Genomic DNA, 22899 nt, shown 5'->3' with positions numbered 1-22899 from the left:
AGAGGGAAAAATTGCACAACTCTGGGGGTACACAACATTTGCTACCAAGGACCTGGATCCCCCAACAACCAGCCAACCAAGTTTTCCTTTGTCCAGCTGAAGCTACCATTAGTCTCAATGGTTCAGGCACTTTTGTCACCCCTTGGTGACTTGAGCAGGTCTGGAAGGGGGTTTGTATTATACTGGGGAGGGAGTTGGGGGAGGTGGGAGGGAGCAGATCATATAGAATCATGAAAATACTCCCTCAGCTGGATTGGGCTCTCCAGGGACCTGAGGTAAATGTAGGTGGTGAACTGGATAGCTCAACTAGCACAGAATAAGGCTGAGGTAGCTCCCGAAGAATGAAGTTTTGGACTGTGAATGCTGGTTTTGTGCCTTTTTTTCATTTCTGAGACTCCAGTGCCCCTTTGACCAGGTCAGTGCCATACCTACTCAGAAGCTCAGTTGGATTTGGTTTTATTGGCCTTGTCAATAGTGAGTACAAACCCAAAAAAAAAAAAAAAAAAAACGCCCTGATCACTCAGCCACCACCTATCAGAAAGGAGAAAAGTACTTTAGCTTCAGGATAAGCTTGGCTCCAGGCTAGATATAACAGGACTCTTAGGGCAGCTGGATCACCCTAAGTTTCTGGAGCTATCAAAAGCCGTAACATTCCAATGTCCCAGTCCCCGTCCCACAGTGCCCGTCTTCAATCCTAAGACTTGGATACTTTTGGCCTGGTAACAGGTAGCTGCCTCTTCATAGCACTCATTTCCATTTGTGGCCTCGTAGCTGTTGCTTTGCCCACACTTTCTTCAATGTGTCTCATTTTCATCCCATGGCTTAGCCTCCTCCTGGCTCCAAATGAGAATGTGATAACCTAGAAGGAATAAGAACAGTCTGACTTGTACCTTCCACTATCAGTCAAGAGCTCGGGGCTGGTCCAAGGAACCTAGGTCTTGGTAAGGAAATGCTAGGAAACTGGACAGCAACCAGGCATTGCCATGACCATGATAATGCATGAGGGAAGAGGGCCCAGGCCAGAGAGACCACTGTATCCCAGTCATCTTCACTGGCTACTGCCCTGAGGTAAATGTGGAAGGGCTAAATTGAGCTTAGCTTGCACTGAAACTTGGGGAATAGTATTGGGCTTAGCCACTCCGAGATACACCTGCTTCTACTCACCCATGGCAGAGGCCAGCGTGTCCCCTATGGGGTTGAACTCGTTGAGCTGCAGAGACAAGAGTATCAACATGAAGTGAGGGTGAAGGTATTGGTAGAGACAGAAGGGCACACAGGACTAATTTCTGCTGAGGTTGGGTGAATTCCTGCTTCCCCCCCATCATTTGAGTGCCCATGCCTCACCGAAATAATACCAGAAGATTCTGGGTCATAGAGCTGACACATCATCTTCCCAGAGCTTCCATCAAACACATCAATCGTCCTTAATTCATAGGGGGCACAACTTTTGAAATTAGGATCTGGGTATCGGCCCACAACAATGAGGTTGTACCGAGGATGCCAGGTTGCCTAGGAGATGGAGAGGTTGGCCACAAAATTAAATACAGAACCTCGTTAAGAGGGGCATTAAAAGTATTCTTTGTGGGGCTGGGGGTGTAGCTCAGTGGTAGAGTGCCTGACTAGCACATGTGAGGCCCTGGGTGTCATCCCTAGTACTGCAAAAACAAACATATTCTTTGCCACTAACAAGCCTGTAACATAACTAATGGGAGGTAAGACTTATTTGAAATTACAAGGATGGTTTTCAACTGTGTGTGCATCTACCTTTGCAAATTTTTAATTTCTAGGTGGCCTCCCTTGCCTTTAAGACACTTTCATACCTTCAATCTCTTTTGCATGTCTTGAGATAATTTCAACTGATAAATGTGGTTTTCTTGTTTTCTTTCAGTGCTGGGGATCAAAGTCAGGGCCTCATGAATACTAGGGAAGTACTGTACTACTAAGCAACACCCCCAGTGCTTGATAAGTGTTTTATTTATCAGCTTGGCCCAGGCATTAACCTAGGAAGTGATCCTATAACAAAGCAAAAAGCCTCTGGTGACCAAAACCAAATAGGATATAAGTTCTAACATAACCCCACTAATAAACCTCCTCTAGACACATGAATAAGAGTATAAAATTGATAGTGATGCCAAGTAAAGTGGCACCTGTCTGTAATCCCAGTCACTCAGGAGCCTGAGGCAAGAGAAGTTTGAGGCTAGCCTGGGCAATTTAGCAAGACCTGGTCTCAAAATAAATAAAAATGGCTGGGAATGCAGCTGAATGGTAGAGTGACCCTAGGTTCACTCATTCCCAGCACCAAAGTAGGATAGGATAGGGTAGAGTAGGGTAAGGTAGGGTAGAGTAGAGTTTGGTAGGCTAGGATAGAAAAAATTACTAAAAAATGAGAGGAAACCCATTTTCTCCAGTTTGCCTTACCTGAAACAAATCTGATATTCACTGGAATGACAGAATTGGTTGAGTTTTTTTTTTTTTTTTTTTTTTTTTTTGGTACTAGGGAATTTGAACCAGGGGTGCTTTACCACTAAGTCACATATCCCACCCCCCCTTTTTTTAGTTATTTATTTTTATATTTTTGTATTTTTATGTGGTGCTGAGGATAGACCCCAGTGCCTCACATATGCTAAGCAAGTGCTCTACTACTGAGCTACAACCTCAGCCTCCCCAGCCTTTTTTATTTTTTTTTTAATTCTTTTATTTTTTGAGACAGAGTCTTACTAAGGGCCTTGCTAAGTTTCTGAGGCTGGCCTTGAACTTGGGATCCTCCTGCCTAAGCCTCTGGAGTTACAAGGATTACAGTTGCCACCACACTTGGGTCATGGAGGTTTTGAAGGAGGAAAGACATGTTTTGTAAGGAGGAAATGGATATACAATAGCTTGGAAATAAGTCACTAACAAATCACAGATGGGAAACTGGCCTGGCAGGATACAAGAGAGATGAGGACAAATGTATTAGCAAGAATACCAACTGCTGGATGATTCTTGATGTTATTTATTACTGGATTTGACATGGGGTACTAAATCATCATTACTAAGTACTCACCAGGTGCTAGGCATGGTGTCAAGTGCTTTAAGTATATTGATTCATCCTCACAACAACCCTATCAGTTAGATACTAGTATTCCCTTTTTACAGATGAGGAAACGGAGATCCAAATTGGGAAAGTAAGGGACTTATTTCTATTATTAGAAGCCACCTAAACCTGCAAGACAAACTAAGAAGGCGAAGGTTAGTTTGTGGATCAGCTGCATACACATGTAACTGCAACAGGATAGAACAGAGGGTCAGGATCATAGAAAACGCCCAGTCAGATCAGGATTGGGCTGAAAAGAACTCAGAAAAATAGCTTGTCAGAGATACATGAACAAAATTCAACAAAATGGAATCACAGGAGTGAGATAGAAGGAGCAGAGAGAACCAAAGGGTTAAGAGTCTGCTTTTATCAGAACAAGAAGAGATCTGGGATTGGGCAGACCTTGTCTGCCCTAGTGATCACAGCTGTCTTCCTTCCATCACTCACCTTGATGGGTGTTAGGTGCTGGAAGTGACGGTGAGGGTGTGGGATCAGGTCCAGGGGACAGTCCCACTGGGAAGCAGAGTAAATCCGGATCTCACTCTTCTGATCAGTGGTCAGGAGCCGGGCTCCATCAGGGCTGAAACAAGCTGGCAAAATAAAAAGCCTCTAAGCTGACAGAACTCAAGCCCCTTGTTATCCCGGCCTTTGAAGGCCTTCTCTTGCAGGGCACCCTGTCTCTCACTCTTCTCTAGATGGGTGGCAGAGAGAGGTGAATTGGCTGTGAACAAAAATATAGAAACTCAGCAGCCAATGGAAAGGGCCAGAAGAGTTCCCAGATATCAGTTTGGTAGATGCTATGAGGGTAAAAGTCTGACCTAGTACCTTCTAAACTTTGAGAAAGAACCCCAGCAGTGGTGGGATAGGCAGGGTCTGCAGGAAAGCTGAGACATGGGTTACCGTACCTGAGTTGACAGGATGCCTGTGTGGCAGCGAGTAAAGGAAGCTGGCTTTCCCTCTAATCTGGCGCAGGTCCCAGAGTTTCACTGTTTGATCTACAGAAGCTGTGGCCAGTAGCCAGTCGCAGCAGGGGTTTAGAGCCAGATGGGTCACTTTCTTTTTGTGCATTCGGAGATTCCAAAGCTGCAGAAGAGAGCCCGGTTCAGGTGGGGACACAGAACTGAGTCAGGGGCAAGGGAGGGACAGGGAGGACCTTGGCTACAGAGAACGCACCTCCTTGCCATCTGTGTTCAGCAGGATCACATGCCCCACGTTGTCTCCTGTGACCACCATTCGGCTGTTGGCAGACACATCCAGGCTGCAAAACCAGACGCTAAAGGGAAAGACTGTGCCATCAGACTCTTGGGGCCTGAGACAGGTCCATTTATTCACTGTTACAGCTCCAGTGTCTAACCCACAGTGGCATTCAATAAATAAATTGTTGAATGAATAATTGTCTTGCCATGGATCCCCAGTGAGGAACACTCAGACTTGTCACCATCCAGAATGGGGTACTAGGGTTTAGAAATGTACCCTGTTAACTGCTGGCCCCAGCATCCTGGGCTAGAAAGTCACTGACTTCATATTTATAAGGCAAGTCCCAAGGCTACCTTGCCTAAGACTGCCCAGGTTCTAAAGAAGCCTCATTTCCTGTTCTCTTCTCCATCACTTGGTAGAGGGAGATAGTAGATTGGGGCCAAAAGAGATGACAAACCAAACAGGAATTCTCCAGCTTTGTTCCTCATAGCTGACTAGAAATGAACGTCTGCCCCCTTCTGAGCATTTAGGGGAAAAGCACACACAATCCAGAAGCTCTTCTGCAGATGACTTGAGGAGGAGGGCTTTCTTTGGGAAGGGTTCTTCGTGGATCCTAATTCCCAGCCAGGAGAGCTCCAATTCACATAGTTCTTCTGAAGCCATCAAATCCAAGCCACGTGGCCTTTTTTTCCTTGATGTTTATTTTTCAGTTTTAGGTCAACACAATTTTATTTGTATGTGGTCCTGAGGATTGAACTCAGTGCCTCATGCATGCTATTCAAACACTCTACCACTGAGCCACAACCCCAGCCCAAACCACATGGTCTTTTGCCACCCTTGCCGACTATCTGTAAGTGGAAGGGCTTCTTGGGAAAGAATAACCTGGAGCCTTGTGTCCTGTCACCTGTCATGATGGCTCATGTACTTCTCACTGAGTGGGGTAGTTCAGGATAACACCTAATGTTATTTAGACTCTACATCCTCACTAATTCCTTAGGGAGCAGTCAGAGTCATGCCTTGGGCTGGAAATCAAAGTAACCTACATTTTCTAGTTTCTCCAGCCATTTGCTCTTAGGAGAGGATTGTATCCATTTAAGCTTCCACCAAGGAGCTGGCCAGGTCATTACACTCTAGTGAATGGAGGGCATTAAGTCTTCAGTTCTTAGTTCCTGTTTCATTAAGAGGCTTTCTAGGCCCTGTCAACTTGTCATGTGAGAGTCAAGGTCTAGTACAATATGGGAATTAATTATAGAAGAGCTGAAGTCAGGCTGGGGGTACGACTGATTGGTAGAGTGCTTGCCTAACACATATGAGGCTCTGGGTTCGATCCCCAGCATCACCAAAAATCAAAAAACAAAAATTGCTGAAGCCCTTCCTTCACTAAAAAGGGCTGAGGTTCTGGAACACCTTTCCAAACCAATAACTTACCTGGACCAAGGTCAGAAAATTTAAAGAGTTTGAGGAAGAAAAGGAAGGGAAGGAGTGGGAGAAAGTGGCTAACATCTTCCCTTTCTTCCACGTACCAGCTCTGAGATAAAAAAAAAAATGGGACTAAGATGCTCTCACCAGTTTGTGGGTGTTGTGGCGCACAACTATAACCCCAGCTATTTAGGAGACTAACAAGGCAGGAGAATCAAGGCCAGCCTGGAACTTGACAGTGAGACCCTGTCTCAAAATAAAGAGCCAAGGATATAGTAGTAGTACTGTACCCCTGGGTTCAATCCCCAGCATGACCCCCCATAATTATATAAGATGCCCTTGACAGAATGACACCTGAAGTTTAGAAGCTCTTTCCCTTACTAGTTAAACTACTCACTTGCAGGTATCTGAGCTGGTAAAAACTCGGAGAGTGTTGCCTTTAAAGTCCTGCAGCCTAGTTGTTCCCTCCATTGAGGAGGCAAAAAACTGGTTGGTATTGAGAAGGTTAAACTTCAGCGCAGTGATGCTCCCTCCAGCTCCAATCTAACAGAAGGAAGGAAAAAGTCAGTGAGTGATGATGGACCAGGAAGTGAGGACCCAGGCCTGGGTAAACATACCCCACTCCAACTGAGCCTGGCCTGCTGAGACACCTGGACAGCAGGATGCTCTCCACAGTCTTCTTTGAGACTTTAGTTATATAGTTTTATTTTATACTTTAAATTAATATACAGTAAATATGACTTTTTAGTTTAGAGTTCTATGAATTTTAACACATACAGATTTGAATTACTACCACAAAAATCAGGATGCAGAACAATTCTATCTCACCCCAGAAAATGCCCTCATAAAGGAGGTGGGGTGTCACAAGCCTATAATCCCAGCTACTCTGGAGGCTGAAGACAGGAGGATTGCAAGTTTGAGGACAACCTGGGCAACACAGCAAGACCTTGTTTTATTTTTATTTTTTAATACCTTTATTTATTTATTTATTTATTTTAGGTACCGTGAATTGAACTCAGGGTACTTGACCACTGAGCCACATCCCCAGCCCTATTTTGTATTTTATTAGAGACAGGCTCTCATTGAGTTGCTTATCACCTCACCATTGCTAAGCCTGGCTCTGAACTTGCGATTCTCCTGATTCAGCCTCCTGAGCCACTGGGATTACAGGCATGTACCACCACACTCAGCTAACACCCTTTTTTTAAAAATAAAATAAAAAGGGCTATGGGTATAGCTTAATGGTAGAGCATTTGCCAAGTATGCACGAGGCCCTGGGATCCCCAGAACTATAGAAATAAATAAATGAATAAGTAAAAACATTAATAGCTTTGTCTTATTAAGTGCTCAATTTATAGCAGGCATTGTTTTAAGAACTTTTTTTATTTCCAAGAGCTCCTTCTCCACTTCTGCCTTATGCTGCTACTATCTAGCAGGACAGGCTGGAACAAGATCTCCTACACAACAAGTACTGAACTAACCCAACACACTAACTAGCACACTTCCCTGCTCTACAGAACATTCTAATCAGTGCCCATGGTCTGCCAAACTCTCACTGCTAGTACCGCAATCTTCTGTTCCTACCAGCTCTCAGGCTTCACTATTTCGTGTCCTAGGACACCACAGGGTACCACTGTCCCTTGCCCCTGCCTGCATGGATGCTGCTCTCCTTACCCTACTTGGGTGCTGACTCTATTGCTAAGATGCCACTCTGTCACCATCTGTCACCCACCTCTACTTCATGGGCCCCAGCACCTGACACCAGGCTACCATTCCTCCCCACTATGTAAGTCTCTCTTGCTGGACCCTACTTAATAACTTTTGGTTTGAAGTGTTCAGGAAGGTAAGGAAAGAGGAAGATGAGGAAACGAAAGAAGAGTTATTAGTCCTAAATTATCCATTGACTAGAAAACCGGGAATAATTCCCAAGCTTATGAGACAAACGTAACCTTGATGCTCAAATCTGACAGGGACGTATTACACACACAAAAATCTCTGGCCAAGTGGCTCAGGAGGCTAAGACAGGATTGTGAGTTCAAAGCCATCCTCAGCAAAAGTGAGGTGCTAAGTAACTCAGTGAGACCTTGTCTCTACATAAAATACAAAATAGGGATTGGGATACGGCTCAGTGGTTGAGAGCCTCTGAGTTCAATCCCTGGTACCCAAACAAAAACAAACAAAATCTCTGTCTAATTTTACACCCAAACACAAATGCAAAAATCCTAAACAAAATATTAGCAAACTCAATGCAGTAATATTTGTAAAGGATAAATATATCATGACCAAGTTGGGTTTATTCCAAGGTTGGGTTAAATGATTAAAAATTAGTCAAGCATCAAAGGAAACAATCCATAGAGCGAAAAAGTAACTTATGAAAAGGGAGAAAATATTTCCAAGTTATAAATTTTACAAGAGATTAATATCCAGAATATATTTTTAAAATTCCCACAATAACAACAAAACCCCTAAATAACCCAACTAAAACTAGGCAAAGGACTTGAGTAAACATTTTTCCAAACAAGATAAACAAGTAGCCAAAAAGCATATGAAAAATGCTCAGTACCATTAAGCAACTTAGCAATACCCTGTCTCAAAATAAGGGCTGGGGATTTGGCTCAGTGATTAAGCACCCCTGGGTTCATTTCCAGAACCAGATAAATAAATAAAATTTCTGAAACCTTTCATTATTCATTTTGCCACTCTCTCCCCTCTCGTTACCTTTTGTTTTCTTTTTAAAATTTTTTTGGATGTTGATGGACCTTTAGTTTATTCATTTATTTACATGTGGTGCTGAGCATGGAACCCTCACAAATGCTAGGCAAGCACTCTACCACTAAGCCACAGCCCCCTCCCATTACCTTTTGATTTCTCTTTGCTCATTATACAAAGAGAAAAATATCAGATAGCTACTCATCTCTTCACCTCCCTACAGACATAAACACTCGTTGCATTCCACATGCTGGGGATGCACAAGGCCCTGAGTTCAATCCCCTGCACCACAAAAAAAAAAAAAACATCTTTCAAAGATTCTCACCCTACAACCCAGCTATTCTACTCCTAAGTATTTACCCAAAAGGAAAACATGTCCATAACAAGTACTTATACATGGATGGTCATAGCAGCTTTATTTGTAGGCATCAAAAACTGAAAAAAAAAAAAATCCAAATGTTCTTCAACAGGTGAATGGATAAATTATAGTATACTGTTATAATGGAACACTACTCAGAAAGAAAAACAAACTACTGATACACATAAAAATGTAATCTCAAATTATTATACTGAGTGAAAGAAGTAAGACCAAAACAAACACATATTACATATTCTATGGTTGCATATATATAAAGTTCTAAAAAATACAAATTAATCTATAGGGACAGAAAGCAGAGCAGTAGTTTCCAGGGGACAGAACCAAGGGTAGAAAAGGATGGATTATAAATGGGCATTAGGAAACTTCTGGGAATGATAGATATGTCCATTATTTTAATTATGGTGATTGTGTGTACACATGTCCAAAACTCATCAAACTGTGGACTTTAAATATGTAGTTTACTGTATACACCTCAATAAAAATAATATTAAAATAAGAAAAACTCCAGGCCCAAGTGAATTCTACAAAAATTAAAGGGAGAATCAATACCAATTCTATATACACATTTTTCCAGAAAATAGAAGCAGAGGGAATACTTTCCAACTCCTTTTATGAGGTCAGCATTATCCTGATACCAAAACCAAAGGCATTACAAAAAAACAAAATTACAAGATATTTTTAAATGGTCTTCCTCTGGTATGGTATGATTAAACTAGAATATTTGATGTAAGTAAATCACATCAGATTCTATGATAGAACATTTATGTAATAACAGAAATAGGAGAATAGAAGGGCTGGGGCTCAGTGATAAAGCACTTGCCCATCACGTGTGAGGCACTGGGTTCGATCCTCAGCACCACATAAATAAATAAAAGTATTGTGTCCGTCTACAACTAAAACAATGCATTAAAAAAAAAAGTAATAGGAGAATGAATGTGTGTAACACTATATACATGAACGAAGACATGCTGAAAATGGGAGTCTGGAATCATATTTACTTTATTCTTTATACTTTACTCTTACTCTTTGAATTTTTATGTTAAACATAAATTATATAAGAATAGCCAGGCATGGTGGCACATGCCTATAATCCCAGCAGCTTGGGAAGCTGAGGAAGGAGGACAGAAAATTCAAATCCAGCCTCAGCAACTTAGCGAAAAACTAATCAATTCAGTAAGAACCTGTCTAAAAAGGGCTGGAGGGCTCAGTGACAGACCACTTGCCTAGCATGTGCTAGGTACTGGGTTAGAGCCTCAGCACCACATAAAAAAATAATTAATAAAAGTATTGTGTCCATCTACAAGTAAAAATATTTTTAAAAATTTATTTTAGAAGGGCTGGGGATGTGGCTCAAGCGGTAGCGTGCTCGCCTGGCGTGCGTGCGGGCGGTCCGGGTTCGATCCTCAGCACCACATACCAACAAAGATGTTGTATCCGTCGAAAACTAAAAAATAAATATTAAAAAAATTATCTCTCTCGGGGCTGGGGATGTGGCTCAAGCGGTAGCGCGCTCGCCTGGCATGCGTGCGGCCCGGGTTCGATCCTCAGCACCACATACCGACAAAGATGTTGTGTCTGCCGAGAACTAAAAAATAAATATTAAAAATTCTCTCTCTCTCTCTTTAAAAAAAAAAAAACAAAAAAATATTTAAAAAAAAATTATCTCTCTCAAAAAAAAAATTTTTTTAGGGGCTGGGGTTCTAGTTTAGTGGTAGAGTACTTGCCTGGCACGTGCGGTTCGATCCTCAGCACCATATATAAATCAATAAAATAAAGGTATTAAAAAAATTTTTTTTAATTTTATTTTTTAAAAAAAAAGGTTGGCTGGAGATGTGGTAAATGCCCCTGGGTTCAATCCCTGGTATCAAAACAAAAACAAAAACAAAAACAAAAAACACAACATAAATTGTGTAAGAATAAAATAAAGCTGTCTTCATTTTGAAAATGTAATATATGTTCCCTAACCAAGGGGCCTGAAAAATATGACAAGCACAGCCAAGGTCAGATAATTTAAGTAACAAAATGTGGCATGGCTGATCCCCTAGTAACTGGTCTCAAATCAACTTTCTGCTGTTCACATCTGGGATAAAAAATACGTTCTCTAGATCAGTATACCCTTCCTTTACGCCACGCTAGCTGCCCACAAGTCACAAAGTTCAAATGCCCAGGTCAACCTCTGTGATGGCATAAGGCAACTTTAGTTACATGCACATAATAGCAAAAGGTGTCATCAGGAGCTAGGGATGTAGCTCCACTGCTAGACTGTACTTAGCACGCACAAGGTATTTGGTTTGTTCCCTAGCACCACAAGAAAAAAAATTGTGATGCAAAAAAAAAAAAAAAGCAGCCAGCCTCAGTCTGGCACAAGTTCAAAGTAGTTGTCATTTCCCTTTTAGTTGGGACCCACTTACTCTATACCTTAGACTGCTTCTTACCACCTCCAGGCTTAACCAAATTTCTCTATTTTCATGTCCTAGATTCTTGGAAAAAAATAAATCTCTTTTTGCCAAGTTCTTAGTTCTGACTTCAATTTAAAGCTCCCTTCCTAGTGGTCACCTGCCTTATTAGAGGGGCAGGCAGGAAACCCAACAAGTTCTATCCTCGACAATTCTCTGGCAGGCTTTCCTTTGGCTTCTGACACTTGTTTTCTTTAACAACCATTTCACACCTTGAATCGCAACCTCCCACGCCTGTCCAATCTGGCCTTTTTGGATGGGCTGTTCCTCAAACCCTTCCATTTATGAGATCTCATACCAGATTTCCCTTCATTTCCTCCAACTCTAAACCAGAGCTGAAGCTGGGCATGGTGGCACATGCCTATAATCCCAGTGATGGGATGCTGAGGCATGAGGATCATGAGTTCAAAGCCAGCCTCAGCAAATCAGCAAGGCCCTAAGCAACTCAGCAAGATCGTCTCAAAATAAAAAAATAAAAAGGGCTGGGAACGTGGCTCAGTAGTTAAGCAACCTTGAGTTCAATCCCTAGTACCAAAAAGAAAAACACAAGAACAGTTGAAAAGTGGGGAGCTGATGTTCAATCCAGCTCAGATGTGTGCTCAGTTAGTCCCAACATTCAGAAAGTATAGCAACTGATTACACAATTTACTTATTGCCATTGCTGTACTCCCAGTTACTGGGGAGGCTGCACACCTGAGCCCAGTATTTGAGACCAGCCTGGACAACACAGTGAGACCCTGTCTCCAAAAACAATTGATTAAGATGGTAAATTTTGCCGGGTATGGTGGCAAGAAAGACAAGGTCCCTTCCCTTATAGAGTCAACTTTCCAGTGGGTAAATACACACAAAGAAACACAGTATTTTCAGACACCAATAAACATTTGAGGGGGAACGTGAAGCAGGAGAATGATCAGGTGGGGTAGGGTCTACGTTCTGAGTAGGAGAGACAGTGAAAGCCTCTTTGAAAAGGTAGATTGAGAAGAGATCTGAAGGATAATAGGGAGTCAATCATAAGAAGCCCTTGGGAAAAGCACACCAATCAAAGTTTCAAGAACAGAAATAGCTGGTGTGGCTAAACACAGAGTGAAAGAAAAGACGGACCTAAGAGGGACCTAAGAGATACAAAGGGACTTAGTGATCATTAAATCTATACCTTTGAATATCTCAAGGGCAGGCATTCAATAAATATTTGAGTTCATTATCATTTATATGTTTAAAAGTGCCCAGTTACTTTTGATCCCAAACATCTGGCTACTTGATGTCGACATTCCTTTCATTCCTTCATCAAATAACTCTTCAGTACTACCATCTGGCACCTGGAACTGCTTACCCCTTTAATGAAGGTGGGTTTTTCCTTTATGCCAAAGTTCCAGAGCATGATATCTCCCCCTTTGGAACCCACAGCCAGGGTGCTGGGATGAGTCGGGTGCCATGCCAAGGATGTAGCCCTTCTGTCAAAGGGAGCAGCCTTTTGGAATATCCGGTAAGAAGCCAGAGAGTGCAAAAAGGACTGCTGAAGACCCTGACATAGAGAAAATAGAATTAAGTTGACTTGAAACCTGTGTAAACTACCAATCTCTTGGCTCCTTCAGAGATGAGTCTTAGAGTCAAGTCTTCCCACCAAAGGAAAGCTGCCTGGCCCTGTGCATGAAAATATCTGCGTTATACATGAACTACCATGTAGTGTATTCCAGCTGAGACCTTTACAATGTAAGACTTTTCTCCCTGGAATGCCTAGAAGGCCAGATGGAAGGGTCAGGGTGATCTGATCACTCTGACAACCTGCTAAACCAACCCATTATCTAGTGTTGGAGTGTCCAACAGTAAAAAAAGCATCATGCAAATCCTTGAGCACTTCAGCTAGGAAATGCCTCACCTGCTGTAGTGATGGCCAGGCAGCTTTGCCCAACTTATACTGGTGGAGGGCCCTGACGATGCTGCTGCTTGGTGGCGGGACCTGCAGGCTAGCCAACCCCGCCCAAAGGCAGCCTGAGTCATATCTCCTGCTAGAACCTGCCAAGAAGAACAGACACATATTTTCCCCTCTGATCTCAGGGAAGGTTTTTCAGCTGAAATCCTATAAAGAAAGCCTCACTGTTTCATTCAGCGTGGCCAATCTGTCACATCACTTTTCTATAGTCTGTTTAGTCCCATTCAGCACAAGAAAGAAGAGAGGAGTAGAAGCTCACTCCTTCCCCAAACACTAATTTTTAAGTGAAACTAAATATGATTTTGCAGGGTTCCTGAGAGCTGAGCCAAACAAATACATAAGAATAGCTGGGTGTGGCAGCGCATGCCTCTAATCACAGCAACTGAGGGGTGGGGGGGGGGGGGCAGAGGCAGGAAAACAGCAAGTTTAAGGCTAGCCCAGGCAACTCACTTAGTGAGTTCCTGTTCTCAAAATTTTTAAAAAAGGGGGGAGGGGGGGCTTGGGGTTAACTCAGCAGAGGGCTTTCCTAGCAAATGTGAGCCCCTGCGTTCAATCTCTAGTGCCATTAATCAAAAAGAGGAAGAGGAAGAAGAAAAAAGAACATTTTCCACTGTGGGGATGAGTGCTAATCTTAAAATCACATAAAATGCACAATAAAAGGACAGCATAGCAGCAGTGACTGTTTAGGAAAAGTTTTTTTGTTTTGTTTTTTTGAGGGGTGTTGGAAATGGAACCCAGGGCCTGGTGAGCTGGCATGCGCTTTACCACTGAGATGCATTTCCAACAAAAAGAAGCATCTTTAAGTCCTGTATTACAATAATGTTGCGGTGACAAAGTATTAGTTTCAAATTCTATTGGTTCTCCTGGAAACCAGCAGGATCCATACAGTCTGGAATAGCTCTATATTTTAAAAAGGTTATTTGGGGGAGGATGTTAAACAATAATAAGAAAAAAGCAACTCTGGATCGCCAAGATGTATTGTACCCAAACTCTAGACAACCAGTTCTTTATTCTCATGGACAAAACCCACTTGGTCCACCCCCAGTCTTTTGAGCCGCCCCTGCTCCTTATACTGCAGGTTGAAGCCTCTGAGAATGAGCTTTCTAAGACAGGGAGGAGGGATGGATTGCGGGCTCTCGCAGCTGAAACCATGGACATACAGCTAAAGCCCGGTCGAAATGCAGCAGCGGGCGAGCCGGGAAGGCTAGGATTATTCCTAGGACCTACAGGAACGTGAAAGCCCGTCGGCTTCGTCCTGCCACCGGGGGGGCGGGGATTAAGCTTAAACTCTCCGGCGCTGACAGACGCACCGGCCGGCGAAAAGCACCACCTGCGGCACCGCGACCTGGGGCTGCCTCAGAACCTAGGGGCGCCCGACCCCACGCGGGCCTCCCAAACTGCGGAAACATTAAAGCAGCAGGCATAGGCAGTACCGGAGCCCTTCACCCTGAGCTTCTTGGCCTCGGGCTCCAGCTCCCGGGGACTTCTCTTGCTCCGGAGACGCGCCGCCACGTTGGGGGTCTTCGGGGCTTCCGGGCGTTTCCTGGGAGCCATCGCGTCCTCCGAGGGAAAGGCTACTATGCCCTACGCAGACACCATGGAGGGAGGACTGAGTAGCTTCAGGGAGAGACAGGGCGGAAACTGGAAATCCCGCGCAGCCACAGGTAGCCGGGGGAAGCCAGCCTCCCGCCAAATACGTCACAGGCCAGTTCGCGTCGCGCCCCAGCCCCGCCCCCCGGGCCCCGCCCTTTCCGGGGAGGCGGGGCGCGCGGAGTGCGGGGACGTGCGTGGGAGGAGGGGCCGACCCCTCCCCGCGCGGCGCAGGGCGGTGGCTTTTTTTCTCTGGCTTTCCCCAGGGCATTGCCTTTGTGATGGCCCTGGCAAGACCTGGTGGCTTGTGTCTGAACACAGGCAAAGATAGGAACATTGTCCAGGCTACGCAACTGACCGAACATCCCCTGTTGGGACCAATCACAGCTCTAGCTTTGTATTCTTCTTCTAGATAGATTTGTTTTCTTCTAGATAGATTTTATTAACGTCACTACGGAGATTAGATAAGAAGTGTCGGTGTACTATCTATTGCGCTGTAGGGTGACTATAGATAGCGACAGTGTGCCTTATGTTTAAAAACACTAGCAGGATTTCCACCATAAAGAAATGATAAATGTTAGTCGGGGGCACGGTGCCACGCCTGTAATCCCAGCGGCTTGGGAGGCTGAGGCAGGAGGATCTCGAGTTCAAAGCCCGCCTCAGCAAAAGCGAGGCATTAAATAACTCAGTGAGACCCTGTCTCTAAATAAAATACAAATAGGCCTGGAGAAGTGGCTCAGTGGTTGAGTGCTGCTGAGTTCAATCCGCGATACTCCCCACCAAAAAAAAGAAATGATAAATGTTTGAAATAGATATATTTAACCTGATTGTTTTAAAACGTGCAATGTATATATATCGATTGAAACACCAGACTGTACCCCATAATATGTCTAACTTTATATATTTTTAAATTTTTTTTAGTTGTAGATAGACACAGTACCTTTATTTATTTTTATGTGGTGCTGATGATGGAACCCAGTGCCTCACACGTGCCAGTCAAGCATTCTACCATTGAGCTACAACCGCAGCCTTCTAATTGTATATTCTTAAATATCCGTTTAAAATGAGTTTAATTTAAAATTTTTTCTAGAATATACTGTAGGGGAGGAAAAACCTCCTCCCTTCCTAGGGTCAATGGTTGGGCCTAAGAATTAAATTGATGTAAAACAGATTAACAGTAAAAAAGCATACAAATTTTTATTTAATATTTTTAACTCTTTTTTTTAATATTTATGTTTTAGGTGTGGATAGACGCAACACAATGCCTTTATTTTTATGTGGTGCTGAGAATCCAACCTGCCCATGCTAGGCAAGCGCTCTACCACTGAGCCACAACCCCAGCCCCTTATATAATATTTCTGAAGGTACATGAGAGACTTCTAAAGGAAGAGGAAGACCCAAAGATGTTATTAAGTCCAAAAGCTTAGGCTGTGTACCCTTTTACACAAAGAACAATCAATTGTGAGGATATGACAAGCAGAAGCTGGAACCAGGGGCAGTAAATCACAATTTACTGCCTAGGAAGTGACTAGACAGTGGACTAGGAAGTATATGGGGGAAATAATGGAAGATAAAAGTTATTTTATTAGGTTTGTACAGGTCCATTCCAAGATGGACTCTCGGCTTCTGATGATAAGAATGTTCTTTCCCTAGTGCAGGAAGGGCACCTTTCTCATGGGAAATCTTGTGACTTGTTTTTAGTTGGAAAGGGGGCATCCAGAATCTTCATTGCATTTGCTGTTTCTCAAGTGCCTTCAGCTCAAAATAAGAAGTACATCAAAGTGGCATAGTCGGGGGTGGCATGTTCTGATCCCTTCAATAGACAATCATAAGATGACCCACATGTCCTGAAAGCCTCCAATCCAGAGCAAAACCCCACGTCCTTGAAATCTTCCCCAAATCACCCAACACAAGTCAAACCCTATAAACCCTTTTGAACACCCTCTAACAGAGATGTCCCATCTTTCTGATTGAAAAGAGCAATAAAACCATGTACCTTTCAACAACAAGGGAGTGTGACCAGTGTGGGGGGAGAGGAAGCACAGGGATGGTGAGGAAGGGGCACCAAAAAGGTACACTTTAAATCAGCTTGGAGTAAAGAAGAGGCGATGTCAAGAAAGTCTTCCCAAAGACAGTAACACTTAAACTGAATCTTGAGAGATCAAATGAGGGCAAGGGGAGGGCACTCCAGGCAGAGGGAGCAAGGGATGCAAAGGCAGAAAGGTGACAGTGAGCTATAATGGATTCATGAGCAAGGGACATATTCCTGCTTAATGCCAGATTTTCCCAGAATCCATTTTTGGGATCAGGCAAATTTTCCATGGTGGTTAGAAGGAACCACATATGAGCAGTGGAAACCTGCCTGTTCACACATTTATTATGTATAATTTTGTTTGTTTTGTGGTACTATGCTCCATCCCCAGCCCTTTATTTATTTATTTTACTTTGAGATAGGTCTTGATAAATTGCTAAGGCTGGCCTTGAACTTTCCATCCTCCTTCCTCAGCCTCCCAGCCTAATGCATATATTTGATACTGCTTATCCAATAAGGCATGAATGATGTAGCATTGCTCCAGTTTCATGTCATGGAAACTCTGTGCCATGAAAATCCATTTACAGATGTTTTGGTCCTGCTTATGATAACTACTTTTGACATAAGGCATCACAAGGTAACTCATTCAAAAGCTGCTGGTGACAGCAAATGAAAGTCTCGTGTTCACACTGGAAGCTGGGCAGACCATGAGCATGACTCTAAATAATGCCAGTTTCTTTGATCTGCAAAACAATATGTGGCTTTATTGAGGTGTTTTCTGGAACAGATAATATAGTATAATAGAAAGAGCATTGTACTTAGGCTATGTGATCTTGGGCTCATCATTTCGCTCTTCCATGCTTTAGTTTCCTTGTTATAAAATGAAAGAGGAGTAGCTAAGTGGGCCTCAGGATCCCTTTCAGTCTTGAATCTGTGATCTTGTGACTTTTTGTAAAAGTAGCAAAAACCAGCCTTCAACTCTAGTCTCCTCGTGGGAAATTTCCGTCTGGTTGGAAATCATTTTCCTCATGCAGGCTGATACTTGACTCTGATTCTGTTCAAGCTGTATGGATCCACTTTGCTGAGTCTGCAAAACCGTCCATAATCCACACAGATGATATGTGCAGGCTTCCCACACACGGTTATTGCATGCAGTGGTTTGCAAATGACAGCCTCAGGGTCTGGGATTCTGCAGAGCTTGCAGGGAACCGAAGTCTAAATTCCTTCAAAGGATTGGAAACAGATTGAATAGAACTAAAGCATCCAGAGTTCTTGTTGCTTGGCATCTCCAATAAAATGCCCAAATATGAGCAAATTCATCATAATGTTAATTGAAGGCATGACTCCTACCCTCTGGGAATACTGAATATTATACTCAAAAATATAATTTGGGGCTGGGAATGTAGCTCGGTGAGAGAGAACAGGCTTAGAATACACAAGGCCCTGGGTTTGATCCCCAGAACCTCAAAAAAACCAAATGATACATGTATAGAGTTACATACAGAATAATATATATATATATATATATATATACACACACACACACACACACACACACACACACACACACACACATATATATGTAAATTTGGGGTAGCTTTGGAAGTATCACACAACTATGTAAATACTAAAACAAGCAAACAAACAAATACATTCTGTCCTTACTGTGGGGCACAAGGCACCATCCAGGCACTATATCAATATCCTATTTGAAATACCATCTGTCCAGGAGGCCAGGCATCTTTTCTAGGTAGCCAGATTCACACAGGAATTGTCAGCGTACTGAAATAATCTATGTGAAATGCTTTGCAAACTATATCATGTTCCACAAATAGGAGTTGTTATATAATCTCCTGGCAATATGTTATTTATCAATAAGATCTGATAAAGGTGGAGAAGAAGCTCTTGTTGGTCTCAAGAGCCCTGACCAGTCAGATAGCCATCTTGGAAAGAGCGGGCAATCAGAGAATTAGAAATCAGGGGTTTGAGTTCTGGAAATGACTTCTACTGTTTTTTCCCAAAGGTCTTTTCCAAGGACTACAAAAATCCCAAGTGGCAGAAAGAAAAATGATTCTCTGTGTTACAGCCAAGCCTGTTCTCTACGGGTAGATGAGTCACATGTTAGTGAGGCTGAGAGAACTACATTTACATTCCTTTACATTCCCCTCTTCCCACTCCCCTTTCTACTGCTTTGGCTCCTGTCCCACTATGACATTGTAACTACAGGAGCATTATACCGGGGAAAAAAAAACAAAAACACAAAACCCAGCTATGATGTGGAAGGATGTGGGGTGAGCTGCCTGAGCAGCTGTGGTTTTTATTTGTGAAGCCAGGGGCCTGGTCTCTTGGTGTGTTGGTACAGTTCCACACATGTCCTGCCCAACATTCTGTGCTCTAAGTAGGCATCCTTGCAGACACATTTATTGTGCATACCCTCTCATGCTCAACTACCCCTGTGTCATAAAGCTGCAGAATCTGAGGGTTTTTGTCATAATTATAGGCAATCTAGAAGATCAAGCCACATTGGTGTTAGCAGCATTAGGGCTGCTGATCCGTTCTGCAGAGAGGTATATTTATGAAACTGGATGAAGAAAAACTATGGAAGGCTGCCTACTTAAGCTCAAGAAGCATTTTGTGAGATTTCTGAAGCTAACAGCTGTGGTCTGCTCCCTAGTCTGGCATAGTAGGTTGACTTATGAAAGTGAGGCAGAAGAAGATGAGATGCAGACACAGACAGAAAGACACAAGAGAAGACCCTGTGAAGATGAAGGCAGAGATTGGAGTGATGCAGCTGTAAGCCAAAGGTGACCAAAGGTTTCCAGATCATCAGTCACCACCAGAGGCCAGATGAGGAAACAATCTCCCCCAAGCCTGGAGAAAGTGTGTGGTCATACCAAAACTGTGATTTGGGATTTTAGGTTTTGGATCCTCTGCAGAACTGTGTGAGAATCAATTTCTGTTGTTTTAAGCCACCCATTTGTGCATTTGTGGTAATTGGTTGCTGCAGCCCTAGTAAACTAACTCACCGTTCTCTGCCATGGGGGCTCATCATTACCAAAGGGGAAATTTGCTCACCAGTGGTGGGTTAGACAGCACTCTCTTCCCCACTTCCTACCTGTGTCCTTGTGCATCTCGTAGTACAACTCTTTCAGTTTTCCCCGTTGTAACATGGGATGAATAGGTGGCACGCCACAGACTTGTGAGATTCACGATTGCTGAGCAGAACACCCTGTGGACCACAGACAAGACCTGTGCCTGAGTTCCTGTCCTCTCTCCTCACTTCCTCAGTCCAGCTCCACCTCAGGCATTGCACTCCTGTTGCAAGGTTGAGGACCATGTTTTCTATATCTTCTCCAGGTCTCCAGCTTGCCAGTGATGCCCAGAATAGCACACGCCCCTGCCTTCCTATCCATGTGGACATCACATACATCAATGTTTCAAAATGTATCTAAAATTAAAATTTTTTTTTCTTCTGAAATGAGATCTTATTAGTGTTGAACTCCTGGGCTCAAGCAATCCTCCTGCCTCAGCCTCCCAAATAGCCAGAACTATAGGCATGCATCACTGCACCCAGTGTTAAAAGTGAACCCTTGGGCTAGGGATGTGGCTCAAGCAGTAGCGCGCTCACCTGGCATGTGTGCGGCCCGGGTTCGATCCTCAGCACCACATACAAACAAAGATGTTGTGTCCGCCAAAAACTAACAAATAAATATTAAAAAAATTCTCTCTCTCTCTTTCTCTTAAAAAAAAAAAGTGAACTCTTGATCTTAGTAAATGACATTCCCATGTAGATGTTCCACCTTAATAGATGGGAGTCATTGTTTTTCTTTATCCCTAGCCCTATTTTTTTATTTATTTGTAGATGGATACCATACCTTTATTTTATTTATTTATTTATTTATTTTTTAAAGAAGTATTTTATTTATTTATTTATTTATTAAAGAGAGAGTGAGAGAGGAGAGAGAGAGAGAATTTTTTTTTAATATTTATTTTTTAGTTCTTGGCGGACACAACATCTTTGTTGGTATGTGGTGCTGAGGATCGAACCCGGGCCGCACGCATGCCAGGCGAGCGCGCTACCGCTTGAGCCACATACCCAGCCCTATTTTATTTATTTTTATGTGGTACTGAGAATCGAACCCAGTGCTTCACATGTGCTAGGCAAATGCTCTACCACTGAGCTACAACCCCAGCCCATACCTTTATTTTATTTATTTATCCTATTTTTGTTTTTTAACTTTTCCTTTTGAAACAACTTCAGAGTTGCAAAAAAGATTAAAAGAATTTCATTATACCTTTGCTGAATTCTCCAAATGTAGCATCATCCAGAGCCATAATTATCAAGATGCAGAAGTTAATACTCACAATGTTATTATCAGATCCCACAAATCTTACTCGAATTTTCCAAAAGTTCAATTAATGCTATATTCTGGTCTAGGATCCAATCCAAAATCACAGGTTGGAAGTTTTTTTTTGTTGTTGTTGTTTGTTTGTTTTGGTACTGGGCATTGAACTCTGGGGTGCTTTGCCACTGAGCTATATCCCCAGTCCTTTTTATTTTTTATTTTGAGACAAGGTCCCACTAAATTGCCCAGGTTGGCCTGAAACTTGTGATCCTCCTGCCTCAGCCTCCCAAATTACTAGGATTATATGCATGCACCACCACACCTGATAAATCATTCTGAAATGTATCTGTCCCTTACCATCCACCTTCAACCCATCAGCAAGTTCTCGTGGGTCTTTCCTCAAATGACTTCAATCCACAGCATCAATCTCACACTCCACAGCAACCACCGTAGAACTCATCCCACCATCACCATCTCACCTTGGAGTACTGCAACAATCTCCCCTTGGTTTTTCCTGCTGTTTCTCTCTCTCTCTAATCCATACACCAGCCTAGTTTTTGTGCAAAGGGACAGATAATAAATATTTGAGGTTTTGTAGGCCACACGATCTGTTGCAACTATTCACCTTTGCTATTGTGGTGACAATAGCTACAAACAATTCATGAAGAGATGAAGTGTGGCTATGTTCCAATAAAACTTTATTTATAGACACTGAAATGTTAATCTCCTACAAAATATTCCTCTTCTTCCCTTTTTCCTTTTTTTTTTTTTTTTTTGTACCAAGGATTGAACCCAGGGTTGCTGACCCATATCCCCAGCCCTTTTTAAAATATTTTATTTTGAGACAGGGTCTTACTAAGTTGCTTAGGACCTTGCTAAGTTGCTGAGGCTGGCTTTGAACTCACGATCCTCCTGCCTCAGCCTCCTGAGCCGCTGGGATTACAGGCTGCGCCACCATGCCCAGCTGCTGTTTTCCCCAATCATTTAAAAATATAACAACCCTTCTCAGTCTGTGCGCTGTGTAGGCCATGGTTTGCTGATGTCTCATCCTGGCCCATTCCTCACACAACATCCATTCAGTTCACTCCTCCGCTTACATCCCTCCCAGGGCCTCCTCCTGCACTCCAGAGAAACTCACAAAGCCTGGCAGTGTCTGGGTGCTGCTGGCCTCTTTTACCTCATCTTGGGCCTCTCACTCACCATGCCCTACCCACTTTGCCCTTATTCCAGAGGTCAGGCTCCCACTTCAGGATCTGTGTGCACATGGTTTCTTCCATTAGACTGCTCTTCTATAAGTTCCCTCTTCACCTGGCTGCCATTTGCCTTTTGGGTCATTCGGGGAAACTTAAAATTCCGGAGACATCTTCTCTGATCCTCCCCCAATCTAAATTACAACCCCCCCTCTTTTTCTCTCTCAGCACTCTGTGCTTTTATTTTTGATTTTGGGAGTGTTCACCTTCACACATGTGAAGCACACTAAGTACTGGGGATTGAACCCAGGGCTGACCTAACACTGAGGTACATCACTATCGCCGCATCCTGACTCCCCTTTCCCCACTCCACTATTTGGACATTTATCACAATAGTCTAGGCAATGGCACCTCCTGGGGCACCTTTATTCAATTTTAATGGAAAATTCCATGAGGTTGGGGATATTGTTTGTGTTCTTCAAATTGAGGACTGAGCAGGCAGCATGGTGTCTGGCACACAGGGTTGTCCCCTGAAAGCCTGTTAAATGAGAGGACCCTCCACTAAAACTCCTCCTTCA

General features: G+C 43.2%; 1 protein-coding gene and 1 long non-coding RNA gene across 3 annotated transcripts; both read right to left on the bottom strand.

Moving 5' to 3' along the window:
• Nucleotides 1–134: 134 nt before the first annotated feature.
• On the bottom strand, nucleotides 135–14910 carry DDB2 (damage specific DNA binding protein 2). Its single transcript, XM_081282726.1, is given in 13 exon segments — nucleotides 135–749; nucleotides 751–767; nucleotides 769–801; nucleotides 804–859; nucleotides 1165–1210; nucleotides 1345–1509; nucleotides 3521–3663; nucleotides 3979–4156; nucleotides 4247–4346; nucleotides 6087–6232; nucleotides 12564–12755; nucleotides 13110–13246; nucleotides 14597–14910. Coding segments are annotated over 13 exon segments (1389 nt in total). The 5' UTR covers nucleotides 14718–14910; the 3' UTR covers nucleotides 135–694.
• A 2602-nt stretch (nucleotides 14911–17512) lies between these two features.
• Nucleotides 17513–21675, bottom strand: LOC308643086. Of its 2 annotated transcripts, none has more exons than XR_014020696.1 (3): nucleotides 21489–21675; nucleotides 19901–20190; nucleotides 17513–18008 (listed from the first exon to the last, which is right to left on the bottom strand). It is a non-coding gene; the product is annotated as an uncharacterized lncRNA (long non-coding RNA). The 2 variants fall into 2 exon arrangements; XR_014020697.1 differs by having other exon boundaries at nucleotides 19901–20014.
• Nucleotides 21676–22899: the final 1224 nt, after the last annotated feature.

The sequence above is a fragment of the Spermophilus citellus genome, assembly GCF_964194105.1.
Source record: "Spermophilus citellus genome assembly, chromosome: 2".
NCBI lineage: Eukaryota > Metazoa > Chordata > Mammalia > Rodentia > Sciuridae > Spermophilus > Spermophilus citellus.
This window is presented reverse-complemented; position numbering and strand designations above follow the sequence as displayed.